The sequence below is a fragment of the Tupaia chinensis genome, unplaced genomic scaffold (genome assembly GCF_000334495.1).
Source record: "Tupaia chinensis unplaced genomic scaffold, TupChi_1.0 Scaffold000674_2, whole genome shotgun sequence".
NCBI lineage: Eukaryota > Metazoa > Chordata > Mammalia > Scandentia > Tupaiidae > Tupaia > Tupaia belangeri.
The window spans coordinates 3,046,835-3,071,422 of NW_006160198.1; the positions used below are offsets into that span (position 1 = coordinate 3,046,835).

At 38.4% G+C, this 24,588-nt stretch overlaps 1 protein-coding gene across 1 annotated transcript in view; it reads left to right on the forward strand.

Moving 5' to 3' along the window:
* Positions 1-24,588, forward strand: part of PLA2R1 (phospholipase A2 receptor 1) — a 138,268-nt gene that overhangs the window by 48,294 nt on the left and 65,386 nt on the right. The window contains exons 5-10 of the mRNA XM_027776501.1: positions 2,614-2,727; positions 3,424-3,567; positions 7,227-7,421; positions 9,905-10,062; positions 13,898-13,996; positions 16,396-16,508. Coding sequence (XP_027632302.1) covers positions 2,614-2,727; positions 3,424-3,567; positions 7,227-7,421; positions 9,905-10,062; positions 13,898-13,996; positions 16,396-16,508 — 823 coding nt within the window. The remainder of the gene's footprint in view (positions 1-2,613; positions 2,728-3,423; positions 3,568-7,226; positions 7,422-9,904; positions 10,063-13,897; positions 13,997-16,395; positions 16,509-24,588) is intronic.

The following is a 24,588-nucleotide window of genomic DNA, read 5'->3' on the forward strand; positions in this document are numbered from 1 at the left end:
TATATACTAACCTTGTCTTTACTAAACCAGACAGGATTTATTTTTAGGCTCTTGTAATTATTGCCACCCTAGCCTGAAGCTGAAGTTCTCAAAAGCTGACCTGAGGCTCAAAATTCTCAAGCCAATCTGGGACTAAAGTAATCAAGCTGGTCGGGGACTAAAAATTTCTGAAAACCCTCTCAGCCAAAGACCCTCCCTGGTAATCAAGATCTAAGAAGAAGATGCACCCAAAAAATGGACTTCCTCGTTCTAAAAATTATGACTGTTTATACCTAAACAAAACAGACGTCATGTTTTATGATTATTGTTCCTATACTTTGAATGCCTTACCTTTTGGAGTAAAATCTTTCACTTACTTCCCCTCGCGCATCCTACCCCTGTAAAACTCCTTCTATAATAAATACACATGACTTCTGGCTATCAGGGCTGCAGTCCAGAGTTTACTCTGACTGTAGCCGGCTAAGAACATGCTAAAGGGCATGAAGTTTTAGTCTGATTCCTGTTCACCCTTGTCGCCTTCCTGTGCACCCACCCCGGCTGGGGTACAGCTCCTGGCAGAACAATTTGGAGATTCCTCAAAAATCTACAAATAGAACTACCATATGATCCAGCAATCTCACTCCTTGGTATCTACCCAAAGGACAGAAGAATTCTTAATCAGAAAAGTGCTTGCACGTCGATGTTTACTGCGGCACTATTCACAATTGCCAACCCAAATGTCCATGAACAGATGAATGGATCGAAAAACTATGGCACATATACTCTATGGAATATTATTCAGCATAAGGGGGGAGGAAAAAAAAACCTGGATTTTGACAGAAAGTGGATGAATATGGAAGATTTACTTCTGAGTGAAGCAAGCCAGACTATAAAGGAGAGACATTGTATGTCCCCACTTAATACATACCGAGTGTCCACACTCTATGACTGAAAGGGATTGACTGAAGGATATAGAAACAGTAAACAGATGTGAATACAGATTTAGTGTGTGAGAAAAAATAGTGTTTGAGGAAAAACAATTAGAAGGAAAATGGGGAGGAAAAACATTAATGGGACAAAGAAACGTGCCAATTTCTGTTAAAGATATTTTATAGTTTAGTCAACTGGACTAGGGAGAAATGTTTACATGTTAAAATATTCACTGTGTAAGCTAAATAATGTGATCTACTGCATAAAAGAAAATGAAATTAGAAGGAAAAAAAGATTATCTTGAAATTAGTAACCAAATGGATATTAGGAAATGGTTACGTGTTAATGTCACAGAAATTTGGAAGGACAGAGCCTGTGTATATTATGCTGCTCTGATTTAGTCATTTCGGGGGGGGTCTCAAAACTAGAAAATCTTCTTCTTTTTTCTTGAGTGGATTAGGTTCTTCCATTTTCCACCACTGCATCGACCATCCAATCATGGAAGATGTTGTAATCTTGTTATGTAAATACACTGATCTTCATAACCTGGGTAATCACACAACCTGTCATTTAGACTGAGACTTTTAAGAGTAAAAAGGACTGCAATTCCTAACTATTCTGGAACTACCAACATAAAACATGAGTTTTCTGAACAAGCTGGAACAATCACCCTATTAATAACCCCTATCTATCAGACTCTCAAGGTCAGACTGGACCTCTGCATCTGGCTTAAAATAATTTGGATTCTAAATCAGATGAACACTAAAAGAACAATGCTCTCCTTTATTGTTTACATGATTAAATGGCAAAACTTGACAGTGTCACAAAATTAGTGCATTTCGTTAAAAGTTTCCGACACTGGCTTTTTTTCCCAAAATTTGATTTCACCAGTAGTACATATTCATTCTGGAATAACTTGAAGTTCAGGTGTACAAAAAGAAAAACAAAAGAAAAATTTCCCATAATTCTACAATGTCAATAACCACTTTTTCTTTTTTTGCACAAGCACATGTGAATATTCACATTATTGATGACAAAAATGGTGTAGAACAAAAATCTGCGTGTCTGTGGCACAGATGTTAGGAACAGGGGCCACAGAGCCAGGCTGCCATAAAACCTGCACCCACCCAAACTGTGGAAGCACCTCACATTTGCACAGAGCCTGGCCTTAGGTGCCAACCTGGAGGGATCCCTTGAGATGGATAATCTGGTCCCTTGGATGATACTATTCCTCTTGACCAGATACCTCCTGTGGCTCCCACCCTGGACAGCCACATCCTGCTTTGTTCCTTCTTGGATTTTAAGATTGTCCCTTCACTTTCTGGGAGTATCCCTGAACACTTCCTTCTCCCCTCTCTAAAACTCCTAAGTGCATGAGTTAACACAAATAAGATGGCCTGGAATTGGTAACCATGCACCCTGGGATAGACTGACAACCATGGAAAGCCAGCATTTCTGAATGTATGAATGGAGCTAGTTGCAACTGGAGAACAGCTCAGCAAGCCTATAGTAACTGCTGTGCCTTTCCAGAAGGCTGAGGCTTACGCTGTCACTCAATCATCAAGGTGGAGTTAGCAGCACCTACACCCTACCTTGTCATTGACAGGGATTACGACTCCATGATCCAGGAATAGGGAAACAAGAAAGGACTATAACTTCAATTTGTTTTGCTTTGTTTTTTAAACTCCATAACGCTCATTTCAGAGCACATGAGCAGTGAAGCAGTGGAGGTATGGCTGGGTCTGAACCAGCTGGATAGAAACTCTGGCTGGCAGTGGTCTGATGGCACACCGCTCAACTATCTGAACTGGAACCCAGGTACTTGCAGCGTTTTGTTTTCCTTCACCATGTGGCATCATCCTGGGGCCTTAAAAGGCAGCACTGGGGTATAGACCGTCGAGTGGCAGTAAAACTAGACATTGTTAAACTAACCCATGTGGGAAGGTTCTGAGTTCATGTCCAGAGACATCCCTAGACTAACTGAGCGTGGGGGTGGATTGGGATGTCAAGGCTTTGTTGGGGGTGTTCTCTCTCTCTCTCTCTCTCACTCATGGAAGAAATAAATAAACCTTAAAAAAATGTTCTTTTCTACATAGACTTAAAGACATGTTATTCTGAAGGTGGTTTATAACCATTTCTTAGCCTTGCTGAATTCCTATAAAGCAGGCTTGTCCAAACAAGAAAACAGAGGCCAAGATGGTGACCTATTTAGGCAAGGTTTCAAGATTTGGTTCAGAGCCAAGATTCCAGTCTACTTTTTAAAAAGGGCAACAAGTTGTGAAATAACTCTCTACTTTGAAACTATAAAATTGGGTCTTTGCAGTCTTTAGGAAATATTTCATTATCGTGCCTGTATGATTAACTGCAAAATCATAGCTGTAACATAATGTCCCATAGGACTTACGATATATGCCAGACAGAAAGGCTGTCCCCTTGTTGTTGAAACTACACTTCAATATGTATGTTAAACTAACGACTTTTCCTTCCCATATTACATACACGCTGTATTTTCAGAGGGAAATTTTGAGCCATTTGTTGACTATCACTGTGGAACATTTAACTCATTAACAACAAATGCCTGGAGGAGTCGGGATTGTGAGTTGACCTTGCCTTATATATGTAAAAAATATCTGAACCACACTGATCATGAAATAATTGGTAAGTATTTTTATTTAAAATGGTTCTTATGTGTTTTTACTTGTTTCTGGTATACTTAAATTTGTCTCTTTTTTTGGCTAATAATTTATCATTTAAATTTAACTAAGGCTGCTTTATATGAATAAAAATATGTAAATGGATAATATCTGTTATTCTAAAAGGCACCAAGAATTTAGCAAATGTGTTTAGGTTTTTACTAAAATATGAAATGAAATAACCTGAGCATACCTAACATATGCTATTTTTTAAAATTTGCATTCCTAGTCATTCTACATTCAAAAACCAAGATATGTTCCCTTTTCTATTCTAGTTTTGAGTTTTATTTCTATTTCCCTAAAAATTAATCATACATTATTTCATAAAATTATTTACTTTCATTGATATTATAGCCTAGCACACTGCGTATCTCTTACTACTCTCCTCCCAGAAATAGCATGCAAAACTTTTAGGTGTAATTAAGGCCCGTGTGCTCACCAGAGATACAGAGAAAGACAGAGAGACAGCAAACATGAAATCACCCCACAGGGGGGATGGCCATGTCACAATCCCACAATCTCCTCCATCCTCTTCTTGGGACTTTGGGCACACATGCACATGAGCCCAGCGTGAGTACATGCCACTGGGTCCAGAACTCCAACTGCAGTTGACTACGTGGGAGTCTAGTGACATAACCAATATGTCATCTGCTGGTCCTGAATCATTTCTGTTTTTAAGGGCTATCTTAATCAGACAGTAGAGAGAAAAACATAACCATTTTCAAAAGAATCATTGTAAGAATAATTAGAAACTCTAGATTTAAAATAATAGAGTGAATTACTGTTTTCAAATATTGTCTCTTGCAATTAGGTTTTAACTTCATTTTCCTTTAAATGGCTAACTTTAAGAGTATTGTAGAATATAGAGTGAAGGAGTAAGGAGAGAAGCATACCTTCTTTCTTTCTGGCCTTTCTTTTAAAGTTTATTCATCTATTTCTTCCATGAGTGAGAGAGATGAGAGAGAAAGAGACTACACTCCCAACAGGATCTTGACCCAGTGATCTATCTCAGCTTCAGTAGCCCTGAATCATGGGCAAGTGTGTATGTGAAGTACTCAGGGAGGCCAAAATCAATGAAAGTAAATAATTTTATGAAATCATAATGTATGATTAATTTTTAGGGAAATAGAAATAAAACTCAAAACTAGAATAGAAAAGGGAACATATCTAGGTTTTTGAATGCAGAATGACTAGGAATGCAAATTTTAAAAAATAGCATATGTTAGGTATGCTCAGGTTATTTCATTTCATATTTTAGTAAAAACCTGAACACATTTGCTAAATTCAACCTGATATCAACCTGAAACCTACCCATGTGGTGAGCCTCCTAGAGCATCACATTTTACCACTTGCCACCATCCGGTCCCTTGACATTTTTCTGTTATTTCAAGAATTTGCTGAAACTCTTACTGGCTGTTGCAGTCTCTTCGCTTCCCCCTCTTTCTTCTTTCATCTTCCTTTCTCCATTTCTTCTTCTTTTACTCTTTTTTTCTTACGCCCTCCTGAACTCCCCCTGCCACCCATGTTGTCTTATTTTGCTTATTCTTCTGATTTACTATTAGAAATCAGAACACCAGAAATGGGAGTGGTAAGGCTAAACTTGTTTAAATTATTTGCTGTTGTTTTAAGTTCAACAAATTCTTTTGATGATTTCATTCAAAACACTGATGTCTTGAACTCATGCTTCCAGCATCCCCATGTTCATTGATTGGCCCTACCCTTGCCTTAGTTCCTCTTTAAAATTCCCTGTTTAAAAAGGGTTCTGGGTGGACTAGCAGGTAGCATGGTTTTTAAGGGTTGGACTCCCACATGGCCAAGTATGGTTTGAGGCCCAGACCTGGCAGCTTATTTTCTTACCTTCTTGCTCTCTCCTTCTGTCTGTCTCTCTCTGCCGTGTGCATATGCCCTATAGAAAAAATTTAAGATAATAAAAATAATTCTTTTAAAAAATAAATAAATAAAAAGGGTACTGTGGCTACTCTCTTTCTTTCTTTCTTTCTTTCTTTCTTTTTTTTTTTTTTTGTCAAAAACAATTAGGGCAGATGATGTCTAAATATCATTTAAGGCCAGCAGGTTAGAGGTCTTTGCCTTAGGGCACATGCACTTGCCAGAGAGAGAGACAGACACAGTAAGAGGGAAAGTGAGAAATAACCCCCAATGGAGAGTGGTCATGCTGCAATCCCTTCTCCTCCATTATTCTTCAAAAATCTCGGGCATGCACACATGCATCTGGCATGAGTTCCATTCCACTGGTCCAGGACTCGAGCCATGGTAGGCCATGCAAAAGTCCAGTGATATAACCATTACTCCATCTGCTGGTCCCCTTGTGAGCAATTCTAAAATATTTTTTTGTTTCCCAAATAACACTGAAATTGTATCTAATGAAACTAGTTTTTGAAGGAGACACCTAGTTGTGGTTAAGAAAATATGGTAGGACTAGCCTCATAGCACAGCAATTAAGTGCTGTGGATAGGGAGCCAGTTCCCCCATGGTTAACCATGATTCAAATCCCAGCCTCAGCAGCTTGAAAAACATGCCGAGCATGTGTGCGTGCCTCCAAATCCTGATGGGTTAGAGAAACGGAGGAGAAAGGATTGTAGTGACCATACCCCACTGGGAGGGTGCTTTCTCTCTCTCCTCTTTCTCTCCAGCAAGTACATACATGCCCTATAATAATTAAAAAATAAATAATGAATAGGATGAAAATACTGGGACCAGCAGATGGTATCGTGGTTAAGGTGCTGGACTCCCATGTAGCAACCCATGGTTTGAATCCCAACAGCTTGAAACTCACTCCGGGTATATGTGCATGTGTGCCAAGATCATGAGAAGAGAACGGAGAAGAAGGTATTACAGCATGGCCAACACCCAGGAGGTGATTTCTCACTTCTCTGTCTCTCCTGTGAGCACACATACCACATAGCAAAAATCTTTTTTTGTTTTTTAAAGCCATCACCAGATTGTGGACAAATTTCTGGAAGAGGAAAGACAAAACTTGCCATATACACTACCACCTTCCCCTTTATGTCCAAAGCATCAGAACACTGTTTCTCTGTGAGGCCAACTCAGAATCCCTATCAACCCAGAGTGCCCGCACAGACACTAAACTGACCCTCAAGGTGAATAGCATTTGTCATGCCTGCTCTACAGGAAGTGATCAGAGTTTTAGGCTCTTTTTAGCTTAGAATAAATATCTTTTCCACCCACTTATTCTGTATAATGCCATCAGCATACCATTTAAACCATGCTCCATAATATTCTTTTGGCAATGTAAAAAGATTCCAACAATGGGAAACTCTGCTAAATTTTGTATCTTGCTCCCTCTGCTTTCATCATATGACCTTTATCAATTTTCTACTACTTTTGTGCTTTAAATTTCTCATCTGAAAAGAAAAAAAAATGAAGCACTGAGATTCATTCAGCCCAAGATCTAGATCTTGGTCATAGATGAGACCCTTTTCAATTTAGAAGATCTATAATTCCATGAGTCATATGTCGTTTCAAGTATTTCTGCTTTTTGCATTTTTAAAGCAATCATATTAATGGTACTCTACATAAAAGGTAATAATAGTAGTAAAATAATTGTGGGAAATGACATATTTTTGTTGTTGTTGGTTTAAAAAGAAACAGATGCTTGGAAATACTATGCTACCGTCTGTGAGACTGGCTGGAATCCCCACCATCGTAATTGCTATAAACTTCAGAAAGAAGAAAAGACCTGGAATGAGGCTTTGCATTCTTGCCAGTCTGATAACAGTACATTAATCAACATAGCTTCTTTAGCAGAGGTGGAGTTTCTTGTAACTCTCCTTGCACATGGTGAGTCCCAGTTGCCTTTGATTGAATAAGAACAGAATGCAGTACGTATTGGATTGTTGGGCAAGTCATGTCGCATTTTTGCATAGAAAAATACATCATGACTTTCCCAATGACTAAATACTTCTATAACTGAAGTTTGAAAGAAAGTTAAGCTATTTAGAGGTGACTGTTAATGGCACATGTATTTTAAGTCTCTAAATAATATCCAAGAATTCAAATTCATTGTATTTTTACAAAATACATATTCAGGGACTTAGTAACATCTTCATGCATGTCAGACACCTTGGTTTTTTCATCTTCATTTTTTAAGGGGCAATCGTCATTTTTTGGAACTTCTAGTAAAAAATCTAAACCTGCAATTTAGCATATGGTCCATAGGTAGCAGTAGTGTGCTGTAGTCCTGTAATCCCGGTGACAGAATTCCTTATGCACATAATTGGATATACTGGATCTTCGGAAAAGTCATGATGTATTTTTTTCTGTTTTTCTATGCAAAACATATGTCATGACTTTTCTGACAACCCAAAAAATAAGTTTAGCCAGTGAAAATGGATAACTTACTTGATGTGGTAGTTTCCAGGCTGTGTGCCATGTCCAGGAGTTTCAGGATCCTGGGCTCCACCCAATTTTCATCCCCAGCAATAGCTCTGCTCCTCCCTGTTTTGTACATGTGACATAGAATTCTGCTGGCAAACTAAAATCACTGACTTAGAGCAAACTTCTCAAAATGAAAAGATCTCCATACTCTACTTTGATCACCTTTCCAATGTCAGGTTTCAGTTTGGAGTGAAAACACTAATCCTTCTCTGTCATTTTCTTAATCTTTTGCATTTGAGATTGAAAGAATGCTGCAGCTGCTCTTTCATTAACAGGGACACATGAATATCTTTCCCAGCCACCTAGAGACTTTTCACCTTACCTAGGTTGTCAAGTTTACTTACTTTTCCAGCAACCCCATTGCTCCCATTTCAATGCCTTTAAGAGCTTTTACTCCCTATTTACTTGGCAAATATAAACAATTAAAAAGATAGTAAAATATCTATTAGTATTTTAGATACTAAGATATCTCATTAGCAGTTTTTTTAAATGCCCTTTTCATAATCCAGTAGGCCTTTCTACTTTTCCTTTCTCTGAGCAGATGCAAAACTAGACTTTTCAGATCTGCTTTACATGCAGCAACAGAAACTAGCACCCCATGAATTTGACTTGCTTAAGCTTTGTCCTTGCATGGCTTTAGATGACACTCTGCCTTTCTTATTCAGTAAAAGGTCTGTATCCTTGGACACTTATGTCAATTCCATAGAACAAATGACTGGGTTGAAAAAGTCCGACACATATATACTATGGAATACTAGTCAGCCATAAAAAAAAAAAAATAAGACCCTGTCATTTGATAAAAAGTGAACAAATGTAGAAGTTTTGTTTTGTTTTGTTTTTGGAGAGGTTTTTGCTATAGGTTGCATGTGCTCGTCAGAAAGACAGAGACAGAAAGCAAGAAATCACCCCCCAGGGAGGATGGCCACACTGCAATCCCTTCTCCTCCATTCTTCTCTTAGGATCTTGGGCACGCACGCACATGCGCCCAGTGTGAGCTTAAGCCTTCAGGTCCGGGATACAGTCGACTGCATGGGAGTCCAGTGACATAGCCATTATGTTAACTGCTGGTCCCACAAATGTGGAAATTTTGATGCTAAGCAAAGCAATCAGACCATGGAAAGCAGACTTTGTATGTTCCCGCTTAGTGTGTACAGAATGCACTTTATGGCAGAAACTGAAAGATCGGAGGATATAATGGCACAAACAGCAAGAGTAGATACCATAGACTGTATAGGAGTAGATGGACAATTGGAGGTAAGAGGGAGAAACCCAAGAGGGGGGAAAAAAACGAACATGTAACAGACACAAGAATGGAAATGTATTGTGTTTGGTTATATCTTTGACTTTCTTGACATGCAATGCATTTATGCTTTGAGAACCCATATCATATGCTATAAAAACATAAAATGATTAAATGCAAATAAAAATAAACAAACAGTAGTTAGCAGGGAGTATAGTGATTAAGGCACTGGACTCCCACATGGCCAACCACAGTTCAAGTCCCAGATCCTGTGGCCTGAAAATCGCACTGGGCTCCTATTTGTGTATACCCAAAATCCAGAGAGGAGAATGGAGAAGAAGAGATTGTGGTGTAGCCATCCCTTTAGGGGGTGATTTTTTCACTTTCCTTCTCACTATCTCTCTCTGACAAGTATAAATATAAATATACAAATAAGTATATAAGTATATAAACATATACAATGAAACAGACAAAAGGCCTGTGTTGCTAAGATTCTAATATTATGTGGGGAATAGGATTTAAACAGATGCTTTATACTGAGATTTAAATTTTATCACATAGAGAAATAAAGAATAAATTACATGCAAAATGGTATATTATTTGCAAATAATAAGATATTGTGAGTAATTTACATTTTGTTTTCTAGAAAATGCGACAGAAACATGGATTGGTTTGAGCAGCAATAAAATTCCAGTTTCCTTTAAATGGTCTAATGGTGCCTCAGTCATCTTTACTAATTGGCACACACGTGAGCCACAGATTTTTCCAAACAGAAGCCACCTATGTGTCTCAGCAGAGCAATCTGTAAGTGAATTTTTTTGTTCAAAGCTCACTTTGCTGGATTCATATGAGGCCACCTGCACCAGGGACTTGGGTAGCACCAGAGACCAAAACAAAGCACAGTCCCTACTCCTCATAGAGTTTCCATGCTGGACAGGAAAAATATATACACATGGAAAAACATGGTAATCACAGTTGTAATGACGGTTCCAAGGAAATGGATGAAGTGGGTTGAGGCAGCTGCTACAGACAGGAAAGTCACAGAAAGCCCCTGTGAAGAAGTGATAGTTAAGCTGGGACGTAAAACAAAACAATATCTCTCAAAGAGCAGGAGGAAGAGCATTCCAAGCAGAGGGCAACAATAGTGAAGACTCAAAGGCAGGCTAAGGTTTGCCATGTTTAATGATCAAAATGGAGCCCACTGGGGAGGTGAGGGTACCGGATGGGGCAGGAGAAATGCAAAAATACCAGGCTTGTAGGCCATGATTTAAGAATCACTAAAGCAGTTCAAGGGGATGGAAAACATGCTCTGATCTGACATTTGAAAACATTAACTGTGGCTACTACAAAAAGTATGGATTGGAGAGGGATAAAATGGAAGCTGGAAGACTGGTTTGGAGGTTTCTCCAGGGTTGAAATGGGGTTATGACTATGAAAAGAAGTGGACAGATTCAAAATTGCTTTGGAGGATGAGACTTGTACTGAACTAAATGTGGGGGTGAGAGAAAGGTAGGTTTTTTGCTTAGTGGATGGTGGTGATGACCACTAGGACGAAGGTGAGAAGAACTGAGATTGGAAAATCAATCTGGGAAATAATGTTTTTTTAAGCTCACTGTCTTGTTAACACAAAAGGGTTTGAACACTATTATAACCCCCTTTGAAAATTGTGAATCAATAACAAATCTTATTCTTTTCCTCATATGAATACGATGATCCCAATAACCTTAATATCACACTTATCCCTATGTTCTTAACTCTCATTTATTTAAAATATCTGATCATACAAAATTAGTGTAATCTCTAACTATTTTAACTCTATATTATGTTTAAAACAGACCTAATTTCTTTGATCAGATAGCTGCTTAAATGCATTGGCGGGTTTTAGAAGTTTCTTGGGATTTGGTAGGTATCCTCATTCTGTCTAACCACAAGAATACCATGTCAAGTTCTTCCAAGAAGCAGTTGATAAAATGTTACTTAAATCGACAAAGTAATTATGCCCATCAAACACAGAGAATTTCTAAGCACTCACTTTTGTGACACAGTTCATTGTTTTATCTTTTAAAGTTGGCATGGACATGTACAATTACCATTATAGATGCTACTAGACTTACAGTGGGCTATGTCTCAATACTTACTGTATGTTGAAAGTATTGGAGCTGGCCCTGTAGTCTAGTGGTTAAGGAGGCCAGATCCCACATGTCTGGTTGCAGTTCAAATCCTGACACTGGCAGCTTGAAAAACATGCCAGGCACTTGTGCATGCATGCCCTAAGGCCAGCAGGATGGAGAAATGGAGGAGAAGGGATTGTGGCATGACCACACCCTATTGGGGGATGCTTTCGTAGTCCTTCCCACCCCTCAATTAAAAACAAAATAAAATACCATACATTGAAAATGCATTTAACACTACTAAACATCAGAGCTGCTTCACATAGCTGACTTTAGACGTGCTCAAAACATTCATTAGCATACAATTGGGCAAAATCATTTTGATAGAAAGCCTATTTTATAATGAGGCACTGACTGTTTCATGTAATACTGCACTAAAAGTGAAAAACAGAATGGTTGCTGGGGTAAATAAAGTACAGTTTCTACTGAATGTATATCACTTTCACACTATTATAAAGTCAAGAAATGGTTTAAGTCTAACCACCATACACTGGGGACCATGTGTATAAGTGCTAATGCAATGTCTCTGAGTCACATTTGAGATGGGAGAAACAAAGACCTCTCTAAATGTGTGTCCTGAATCTTGCTTTGCTCAAATCCATCACAATGTAATCTACAGTATTTAATGCTTTATGGGCTCACTGGTTTGATATAATTAAGATGACCTTCATTTCCTATTGACACACATGAGTATTTCACTTAGTGTGTTTACAGAACAGAAGCCAACATTTGGACAGGGATTATTTTTAAGACTGAGGATAGATATTAATATTATCAGATGTGTCAGAACAATACTGCTAGAAGTGTGATATTTTGTGGCCCCATTTTTGGCAGATCTGTAGCTCCTTAAATAGGATGTATAAAAATTAACATTTCCATGGACAAAATGCAATATTAATATAATTATAGTAATTAACAGGTTACCTAATCAGAGTTGACAAGTAAATTTGAATGTGAGAGCCTAGGAAACTATTTATTCATCCATCCATCCAACAGCTATCAAACAACATGGTATGCATGACACTCTCCTGTAACTGGATGTTTGCCAAGGTCCCTCTAGGGGAAGGGTACCAGTCTCCTCTCGCAGGGGAAGATGTCATCCTCCAACGTGGCATTTTTTTCCTGAAGTTCATAGAAGGAAAGGTTTCATATTCCCCTAGAATTCTGGATGCCTGAAATAGCACCTACAATTTGAATTGTGTGATTTTCACCTAAAGTTATGATTTGTGTTACATTTTTTAAAAATCCTTTTGGAGGATAAAATTTTAATCTGTGAGCAGTTATGTTGTTACAAATGAAAGTTCTAAGAGTAGACTTCAGTAGAATTAGAAGACATCAATAGAATTAGAAGACATGAAGGTATATGTCTATCATGCAAAGCAGAAATGGGGTGATGCTCTGAAGAATTAGTGATAGAGAAGGACACTAGGGTTTGAAGATGAATTTCAGCTATGAGGATGCTGTCCAGGATAATTAACAGTAGTTTCCAGGCCTATCCCCAGCATCAGGCTTAAACCCGAAGCTGTGAGCATTTGATTTAACATGTAGAAGTGACTGCAGAGAGGAAGCAGCACTGTCACTTAGTCAGAGAGCTGGCTTCATCCAAGTGATCTCAGGGTAGCTCCAGACCAGCAGCATCAGTATCACTCAAAAACTTCTTTAGAAGGCAGATTCTCGGGTTCCCACAGACTTGCTGAATGCAACATTCTGATCATGGGGCCTGATCATCTGTGTCCCAGTAATACCTCCCAGTGATTCTGGTCCACACAGAGAAGTGAGAACCACTGCCCTATTCATCATTTAAAAGAAAAATTGAGGGGACCAGCAGGTGATGTGGTAGATAAGGTTCTGGATTTTCATATGCTCAACTGTGGTTTGATTCCCAGACCTGGTGGCCTGAAAATCATGCCACACCTCTGAACATGCCTGCCCAAAATCTCAAGAGGAGAATGGAGGGAAAGGGACTGTGGCATGGCCATTCCCTCTCTCTTTTTCTCTCTCTGTTTCTTTTCAGCAGGGATGTGTGCCCTATGGCAAAAAAAAAAAAAAAAAAAATCTAAAAAAGAAAGAAAGAATGAAAAAGAAATATTGAGGATAGCCTAATGGAAAGCCAGGCTGACCTTGGCATCAATCCTGGCTCCAGCTTTTATTGCTCATTGGACCTTGGGCAACCTAACATTTAAAATGGCAGTAATCATTCTGCCTAACAGGAACACCGAGGAACTAGATTGAACTGACATTAAGCCTGGCACATGGCAGCGATCAGAAAACACCAGTGGCTCCCTCCTCGATCCTCACCTAATTGAGAATTTCATGTCATGGAGAGAGAACAGGGCCTCCCACTTAACCATTCCGTGACAGAGCAGGAAACACTTACTATAAATCATACTTTATTCATGAGAATTGCTATCACCCATCAGCATAAGCGCAGAGTGTGTTCATCCATCCTTTAACATTTTTCTCCTTAGGAGGGGCACTGGAAAGTTAAAAATTGTGAAGAAACACTTTCTTACATTTGTAAAAAACCAGGCGATGTCCTCTCTGACGCTGAATCAGGATGTCAAGAGGTAAGTACTGTTCACATTGAGATTGAGGTATAAAAAAGAATTTAATCCATGCATATTTCTCTCATAATATGTATTTTCCACAAACTTTTTGAAGACTTCTTCCCAATTATCTGCCACCAATTTAAAATTAATCTCTCTCTTTCTCTCTCTGTCCCTTCCCCCCTCCTTCCTTTACATCCCTCCTAAGCTACATTTTACAAACAAAACGATGAAGTGTAGGCTACATTTTACCAAAAAAAAAAAAAAAAAATTTATCAGCCAGAGGATTTACGACACCTACAAAATCAACTTGTAAAATCAGTCTTGATAATTTCAAAGCGAAAGAAGTGATTTAATTTCCCCTCTCAGTCACTTTTTTGGGATTAGACAATTTGAGCAATTACTTCAGTATTATCATCATCCTTTCCTTTAAAAATAAAATAGCACCCAGGGTACAACCAGTACCACAATTATCCTTCCTACTTCATTCCAAAGCTTGTAGAGATGAATTTGTTTTTCTAGTTATTATTATGCCACATTGTCTATTCCCCTCCCTTTTCTTAAGCCTATTCAGATCTTAGATTTTTGTTTGTTTGTTTGCTTTGCTAAGCAGCCTGTGGTCTAAAATCTGCTAGTGAAGAAAGAATACAGTGTCAGAAAGGTCAAACTGTCAGCCTCCCTCTGCCTTGTTCTTCCAAGTTGAAGTGCAGTCTAACCCCCCCACCCCGATCTGGGGTCATCCACAGAGCGCTCTGTCTGGCTGTCAGTCTCACGCAGAAGGTTGGGAGCAGAAGGGAAAGGCCGTGAATCCAGAGCAGATCCCTGGTGGCTCGTGGGAAGCCCTGTGAGCCACACCTTACTTAATGACATGCTTTCAACTAGAGTAGTTGATTGCTAAATTAAGGGTTTCTTTAAATTATTGCAAGACCAAGACATTTTCCAAGAACTATACTAGAAATCATTTCATAGCTGATCAAAAGTTGACACGTACTGGCATGGGATAAAATGGAGAGTACTTTACAACTGGCGAATAAGTAAAACTAGATAGATGTAAGTGATGTGATTTTATAATATTGGAAGAGAAAGAATTAAAATAACTTAGGTGAAGTATAAAAGACTAATGAATGTAAGTCCCTTATATTGTACGGTTTTTAAAAATAGATTCTAGGACTAAGCCATAGAGCTACACTTTTGCCATTTTTGCTTGAGTGCCAAAGCTTGCTTTCTGCACCACGTGCAGACTATCTGCACCAGATTTGGGTTCCGGGCCCAAGTGATCCACTAATTTGTGACTTTATCTAAGCCTCTAAGCTCAATGAATCTCAGGGCATACCATGAAGTAATCATGAAAGAAAGTCGAAAACAATCGACAGTCTTATCCAGATCCGTATGTCCTCCTTCCTCAACCCAAGTTCCTAGTCTGATTCTAAGACCTGTGTTCATTTTCTCCCTTTGATTCTTAGAACAGTACATGGATATAGTTATTATCCCCATTTTATAGATGATAGAACTAAGAAATTACATAAAATCTCATAGTAATGGAGTCAAGCTTAAACCCATGCATTCTAATTCAAGAGACAGCCCTCTTAATTTCTACCCTCCTGTAGGGATATTTTGTATGAAATTCTCTAAGTCCAGAGAGAGAAAGAAGTGGGGGTGGATCTTAAGTGAGTGTCCCTCTATTTTCATTTGGTTTTAAGTTTTAAATTAATTAAAATGTTGAAGTTTTAAGATTAAATAAATGTAGAAGTGGCTATAACTAATGGCATTATCAGACAGAATAAAGATATCAAAACAAAAATGTAAGGCATTTGAGTGAGTCAGAAAAGAGAGTTATGTAAGAAATATATAACCTTGAAAAAGAAAAAAACAGCCATGGTGGCACAGCAGGAACAATACCCTGTGGTGCTGAAGCCACATGGGAAGGGCTCAGGTTTGCATCCAGAGATCTCCTAGTTCATGAGGCTGAGAGTAGATCCCGGTATGAAGACCCAGTTAGGAGTGCTTCCCTCTCCCTCTCTCTCTATTTTTTTTCCTCTCAAAAATAAATAAATAAATAAATAAATAAATAAACTTTAAAGATAAGCAAAAATCTTGAGGCCAGCAGTTGGCATAATGGCTATGTCGCTGGACTCTCATGTAGTCCACCACGGTTCGAGTCTTGGATCTAGTGGCTTAAATTCATGCTGGGTATGTGTGCATGCATGCCCAAGATCCCGGGAGGAGAATGAAGAAGGGATTGCGGTGTGGCCATCCCCCCTGGGGGGGTTGATTTCGCTCTTTCTGTCTCTGTCTCTCTCTGTCTTTCTGACGAGTGCATGCACCCTATAGCAAAAACCTCTGCCCCAAAGCTAAGCAAAAAACTCATGATATTTAACTCAATCAGATTATGCCCTTAATTTCCCTTTTCTTTTTTTAAGGGATGGGAGAGACATGGCGAGTTCTGTTACAAAATTGACACAGGCCTTCGAAGCTTTGACCATGCTTCCAGTGGTTATTACTGTCCTCCTGAACTGGTAACCATTGCAAACAGGTAAATAAGAATTTTCTAACAGAAATGCGACTGTGCTTTGACGTGAGGGCTCTTGAATGATCAAATCTAGGTTTAACCATAAAGTCAAAACCTAAATCATGCTGTATATCAGTGTTTTAAATTACTTATTGAAATGAATTTAAATAATACTGTTATTCCTATATTGATTTTTGAGTAGCAAAAATTTAAGGTGAGTTTTACTTTCCATGAAGATTTAGTAACTAGCTTTGCAGATACATTCAGCTGTATTTAACTTTTTTCTTCTGTTTGTAATTGAAAAGAAACATCTTATTTAACATTTATTTTTAAAATATAAAAGCTGAGTGTTTTTTAATTGCTAGAAAGCACATGCACTCATCTAAAAGAGACAGAGAAAGAGAAGGCAAGGGAGAAAGCACCCCAGTGGGGTCTGGTCACACTGTAATCCTTTCTCCTCTATTTCTCCTTCCTGTTGAAATTGGGGGTTCATATTCACACAGGCCCAGGACAAGGGTTTGAACCACAGTCAGTCATATTGGACTTGGCTCCCTTAACCATTAGGACTTGGAGGTGGCCCTTGTATCAGGTTTTGATCCTTTCTTTTTCTTTCTTTCTCTTTTTAGCATAAAAGCTAACTAGAAAGTATAACTAAAATGTGGGTGGTATGGGGCCAGCATGTAGTGTGGTTAAAAGCACTGGACTCCCACACGGTCGACCTTGGTTTGAGTCCTGGACCTGGTGCCTTGAAAATCATGCTGGGCACGTGTGCATGTGTGCCCAAAATCCAGGAAGAAAGTGGAGAAGGAATTGCAGTGTGACCATCCCCCCAGGAAGTGTAATTTTTTCCCTTTCCCTCTCTTTCTTTCTCTTTCTGGCGAGCACATACACCGTATGGCAAAAAGCCTTATAAGGGAAAAAAAAGGCTCTATCCTTTTTATACCTTAGACAACTTACAGTATACTACAGATGTGCAATAAGGTATAAAGATACCAGCCACAATGGTGTCACAATCAACTCCAGGAGGACAGTGGGGGCTGGAAGACAGCCCTCCCATGTGGTTTCACCCTGACAAAAAGCAGTGTCTAGCATGAGCCACCATGTCTGGGCCAATTTTTCCTCTGATAAACTATTAATGTATTTAAGTATTCAACCTTATACAGGTCCAACTCTAAAGCAGAACTATGGTATGGATAAATTCGTTTTTATCCTGTCTCAGTCTTCTGGACCTGCCAAGGTTGATTGTCCCAGCATGACAACTGGTCATAACCATGACCCCACGGGACTACCCTCAAGCTATACTGAAACATCTCTCTCAGCCAGTTAATGTCGTATGTGTTCCATCCTACGTATATGTCTACATCCAAAGCAGTTGCTCCAACATAAGACTTGCAAGTCAAGAAAAAGAAGGACCCCATGTTCTTGGTTTATGTCCATTCAGACCTACCAGGGAAGAAACAAGGACCTACACTGTCCTGCTCTTTGAATAACAATACAAGTGGGCATATTCTCCAACAGCATCTTTTGTCTAAGCAAGTTGGGTAGTAGGTGGGAAATCTTAGTTCTGGGAACGTCCACTCAGAGCCTCGGTAATCGTTTTCTTCCATTACTGATTTCCTGTTTGAGTTAAGACACTGCTGTCACTCTTCAGTACCCAAGCTTGTAGTTGCTAATTGATTTTCCACTCTTCTGCACAATTGAGTGACAGGTTTGATGGGCACAATTAGAACCACCTGCTGCAAATTACTTATTTCTTTTGTTATCGGGCAACTGCTCCTGGTCTGGGACTTTTAACACTTTATGGAATAGAAAGAAAAGGAAACAAACAAACAAAAGAAAACAGATCATTGTTGCTAAATAACAGATTTTTATTTGCTTGCAGACTGTTACAACACTTTTTTCAAACGTGGCCACTTTGCATATAGACAGACATGAGTGCAAAACTTAAGTTCCAGATTTACTATGGATAATTGTTTAAATGCATGCATATCTAAATCTTGAATTAATCAGTCATGGGATATTTGAGATAAAATAATTCAAATGACGTTTGATTTTGTGAATTTTACCAAAAGCGAGAAACCCTACAATATTTAATTTTCTCCTAGGCTCAACTCTGCATTATTTTTAAGTATTTTTACAACTTGGCCATTTTTTCTGCAACTGCCATATTCTCCCAAACTCCTTTCCGTTTCTGTGAGTTTGGCTACTCTAGACAGCACATGTAAGTGAAATCGCAGAGGGTGTGTTTCTGTGCCAGTCTTACTTCACTTAGCATAATCAATATCTTCAAGCTTCATCTATATTGTCCCATATGTCAGAATATCCTTGCTTTTCAAGGCTGATTAATATTCCACGGTGTGTGTATACCACATTTTGTTTATTTATTTATCCCCTGATGGGCCTTGGGTTGTGGTCACCATTTGGCTACTGTGATCAATGTTGCAATGAACATAATGTACAACTATCTTTCAAGTCCCTACTTTTAATTCTTTTGGGTACACACCTAAAAGTGAACATGCTGGATCATATAAGTCTGTTTTTAAGTTTTTGAGGAACCACCCTATTTTCTTCCGTTTTATATTCCCACCAACAGTGCACAACGTGGTGTGCCACCTGCCTAACACTTGCTATTTTCTTTCCTTCCTTTTCCTTTATGATAAGCCATACTAGTGGGTGTAAAGTGGTATCTCATTGTGGCTTTGATTTGCATTTTCCAACTGATTATAGAGATGTTGAGCATCTTTTTACTTACTTGTTGGCTATCTGTGTATCTTTGGGAAAATGTCTATTGCAATCTTTTGTCTATTTTTAAACTGGAAGGCTTAATTTTACTGTAGTTGAGTTATAGAAATTATTTATAAATCCTGGATTAATTTCTTATGAGATATATGACTCATAAATACTATCTCCAATTCTTTGAGTTGCATTTTAATTCTGTTGACTGTGTCCTATGATGCACACATTTGATGAAATCAAATTTATCAATGTCTTATTTTGCTGGATGTCACATTCCAGAAACTATTGCCCAATTGAATGTCATGAATCTTTTGCCATATGTTTTTTTCTAAAAGTTTTAAAGTTTTAGTTCTTATGTTTAGATATGTAATCCACTTTGAGTTCATTTTGTTTGTGATACAAAATAAGGATTCAGTTGTTTTTGTTGTTGTTGGTTTTTTTTTGTTTTTAGGTTTTTGGTTTTTGTTTTGTTTTTGCTTTTGCTTTTTTTGCAACTGGATATCCAGGTCCTAGCACAATTTGTTCAGGTGAAAAAGCCAAAACTGTCTTTTACCTATTGAATGGTCATGGAACTCTTGTTAGCAATCATTTGACCATACATACATGAGTGTATTTTGGGGCTCTCAATCCTATATCATTTCTTTCTTTCTTTCTTTCTTTCTTTCTTTCTTTCTTTCTTTCTTTCTTTCTTTCTTTCTTTCTTTCTTTCTTTCTGTTTTTTTTTTTTTTTTAAGGTTTTTGCCATTGGGCATGTGTACTCATTGGAGAGAGACAATGAGAGGGAAACTGAGAAATCACCCCTTGGGGGGATGGCCACACAGCAATCCCTTCTTCTCTGTTCTCCTCCTGGGATTTTGGGCATGCAAGCACTCACATCCAGCCTAATTTTCAAGCCACGCAGGTCTAAGACTTCAACCGAGGTTGGCCATGTGGAAGTGCAATGCCTTAACCACTATGTCACCTATGGGCCCCTCCTCATTCTATTTCATTGGTCTATATGTCTCTCTTATGTCAGTAAACACTTTTTTAACTTCTTTACCTTTTTATTAAGTTTTGAAATTAAGAAGTGTGAGACCTTCAAATTTGATCTTTCCAAAATTGTTTTTGATACTGGTACCAGCAGTTAGCATAATGGCCATGTCACTGAACTCCCATGTAGCCAACTGCAGTTCGAGTCCTGGACCCGGTGGCTTAAACTCACACCAGGCGCATGTGCGTGCGTACCCAAGATCCTGAGAGGATAATAGAGGAGAAGGGATTGCAGCGTGGCCATCCCCCCGGGGGGCGTGGTTTCTCGCTTTCTGTCTCTCTGTCTCTCTCTATCTTTCTGGCAAGTGCACACGCCCTATAGCAAAAACCTCTCCAAAAAAATAAAAATAAAAATTGTTTTTGATACTAAGGGTCTCCTGAAATTCCATATGAATTTTAGGATGAGTTTTTCTAGTCAACAAAAATTGGGATTTATTTTAGAGAAATTTTTTGCTGTAGAGCATGTGCACTTGCTAGAGAGAGAGAAAGCAAGAAATCACTCCCCATGAGGGATGGCCATGCTGCAATTCCTTCTTCTCATTCTCCTCTGGGGATTTTGGGCAAGCACACACACACACACACACACACACACACACACACACGCACTTTAGTTGACTACCTGGGAGTCCAGCAACATATCCATTATGCCATCTGCTGGTCCCACCTTTGGGGTTTTTATAAGGATTACATTCAATGTATAAGATAACCTTAGATAGTATAAATATCTTAATATTAAGTCTTCTAAGCCATGAACATAGGATGTCTTTCAATTTATTTGTGTCTTTTTAAATTTCTTTCAGCAACATTTTCTAGTTTTCATTTTACAAGTCTTGCCTGCTTATTCATGTTTATTCCTAAGTATTTTATTCATAGAAATTATTTTCTTCATTATCATTTTGGATTGTTCATGTGTTAGTGTAGAGAAACACAACTGACCTTTGTGTGTTGATTTTGTGTATTCCAACTTTGCTATATTCATTTCTAACAGCTTTTTGTGTGGAAGATAGTTATCATCCTTTTTAGAAAACACGGTTTAGACCCAGTCACAGCAGGGCAGGTGGTAGGGTGCCGCTACATAATACTGGAGTCACGTGAGAGTCCTAGGTTAGGATCCACAGTCAATCTAAACACACAAGTCACTCCAGCGATCCTAGCTAGCTGGAGGCTGGAGAAGATCATGGCATAGCAAGACCTTATCAAGGATCTCTATCTCTCGCTTTCTCTATCTCTAATGAACTTTAAAGAATAATTAAAATGGCAGTAGCAGGTGGCGTAATGGTTATAGCACTGGACTCCTACATAGTAGATGGTGGTGGCTTAAAACTCATGAGGAGCATGTGTGCGTGCATGCTCAAAATCCTGAGAAGAGAATGGATGAGAAGGGATTGCAGCGTGGCCATTACCCCTGGGGGTGATTTCTCACTTTCTGTCTCTGTCTCTCCAGTGACTGCATGTACCCTATACCAAAAATCTCTCTAAAAAATTAAAAATCAAAACACATTTCATTAACCTCTTTAAGAGTATACTACAAAAACATTCTCAAATGTTCGGTATAAATTCAAGTAAGCCAAAATAGTATAGACTGAAAAATGAAAATGCTCTCTCACTAGATTCTTTTCCCCTCTGAACCAACCCCACTCCCTTCCCCACAGGTAACTGGCACTAATAGTTGGGAATTTTCTCTTTCAGTTTCACTTCTTGTGTCTGCATTAATTATATTGTCTAAGTCTCTATTTCTTTTCTAATCTTTTACAATAAACAATATACAAAACCTTCACATTTCTAGCTCTCAAGGAATCCCACCAGGCACATGTGACAATAGTTGTCATGATGTGTATAAAGCTACTGGTATTGTATTTTATTCTCTTATTTATTTATTTATTTATTTATCTATTTAGTCATTGTGATTTTTCTCTTTTGTTTTCCTCCTCCTCCTCCTCTTCCTCCTTCTTCTTCTTTTTAAGAGAGATTTTTGCTATAGGGTGCATGTGCTCCCTGGAGACACAGGGAGATAGAGAAAGAGAAATTGAGAAACCATCCCTCAAGGGGGATAGTGATACTGCAATCCCTTTTCCTCTGTTCTCCTCTCAGGACTTCAAGCACACACACATACACACACATACCCACCAAGAGTTTCAAGCTATCCAGTCTGGAACTCAAACCGCAGTTTTCCATGTGGGAGTCCAACGCCTTAACCACTACCCCATCTGCTGTCCCCATTTGTTATGATTTTCAAGCCACCAGGTCCAGAACTCAAACTACAATCAGTCATGCGGAAATTCAGTGACTCAACCACCATTTTACCTGGTAGGCCTCTCTACTTTATTCTTAATTTAAATAAATCAGAAGGAAATTGATCATTTTTATATTCATTCAGCAATAAATCAGTTATTTGAAAATGGCCTAAAACATGTTATCAGTTGTGTTAGTGGGAGAGATCCAATTGAAGTTACTCACTTCAATGCTGAGATTTCTACTAGGGTCTCCAACCTCCCTGTTATATAGAAAGATTAACACCAATTTTTTTTTTAATTGAAATAGTTCTCCAACTAAGCCATTTTCAATGCATTACTTTTTTTCAATCCCTTCTTTTAGGTAATACAAACACAATCACAATAGGACTGTTGTTTGCTAAGTGGTGTGTGGTTCTTGAAAAAGAAACACCTTTTTATCAGCTACACATCTCACTGGCTAAACTGATGAAATATAATTCTCAATTTGAGATCAGGTGTAAAATAGTTTCTTTTGAAGTACACTTTTTTTGAAATATAAAATGTTTATTCTAAAATAAAAAATTTGTCAATGCATAAAAATATCAGGTCATTGGGACAGTCATGACTCATTTTTGCATAGTAAAACAGAAAAATGTATCATGAATTTCCCAATGACCCAATATGGATAGTTATCTCCTAATGCATTTTATTTAAAATTTAATTTTTAGCACCATGAGCAAAATTTTTGTCAAGCTATGGAAAATTCAAGATGTATTTTTCTTATTTACACTAAAAATTCACTTTTAATTTCTTTTCTCAATGAGTTAGTACAAAAATGTCCATTTCTTTCTGATTTTAAGAGCTAGTCCCCTATAAAGTTTGATTTTACAAGTAGGTATACATAAGCAAAATATTGTCACTTGCTTTTATAAATAACAAACTATTTTTACTTTACTAAACGCCTTAGAGAAAATATGCTGCCCTAATTCAGATAATATGAAAACGTGGGCAAATGGTTATTTTTGGTTCCTAAATCATCACAACATTTGAATTAAACAACCTCAGTGAAGCCAGACAAAAAGTCCAGATATTATAAAACTCTGGAATGTTTTCCTATAAATGATTCTAATTTTTTTTCCTATGAATGACTCTAACACACAAGGCAAAAAAAGACTTCAATGGTCATCTGTTCCATTACTGTAAGCTAGAGTTTTCATAGTCTTTTCTGAGTTTGAAACCAAATAGTGAGTGGTAAAGAATATAAATGTCCTTTATTGCTTTATCAGTTGGAAATGCCTTTACGAAATTGCATGCTGTTATTCAGATTCATTTTCTTAGACTATATGTTTTAGAAGAAAGATACATTGGCTAAATTCCTTTTTTTTATCTGCGCCATCTTCTAAACTGGATTAAGAAAACTAGAGTTCTGTTTTCATTTGAAGGTTTTAAGATTTAATGTATGAGTATTCTATGCAGCTGCCTAAAGTGTATACTTACCAACTCAAAAAGCAGAAGGTTTCTGTTGTTTTAAGCAATGATGAATGGAGACAAAATAGCTGACCATAATAGACTAAATAAATCTACAATCAACAGGAAACAAAAGCAAAATGTTGTCATTAGTAATGAAGGATAGCTGAGACTAAGTTCACAGACAACATCCTTTCCCCGTATTTTCTGATAAATGCCACAGTAGAAGGTAATGGAAGAAATAGCAATGCCTCCTGGGCTTAAAAGCAGCGCAGTGAACAGTGGTTCCAGCCATTGCACTCATGGTGCAGAGCCTGGCCTCTCACACAGTAATTTCAGCTCCAGGTGGGGGACAGTAACCATGCTACTCTACCTCAGAGAGGACCAGGAAAAACAGATTATGTTATGGGAACCAGCAGTTAGCGTAATGGCTATGTCGCTGGAGTCCCACGTAGTCGACCGCGGTTCGCGCCCCAGACCCGGTGGCTTAAAACTCACGCTAGTCGCGTGTGCGTGCATGCCCAGGATCCCAAGAGGAGAATGGAGGAGAAGGGATTGCGGCGTGACCATCCTCCCTGGGAGGTGATTTCTCGCTTTCTGTCTCTAAGTCTCTCTCTGTCTGTCTGACGAGCGCACGCGCCCTATAGCAAAAACCTCTC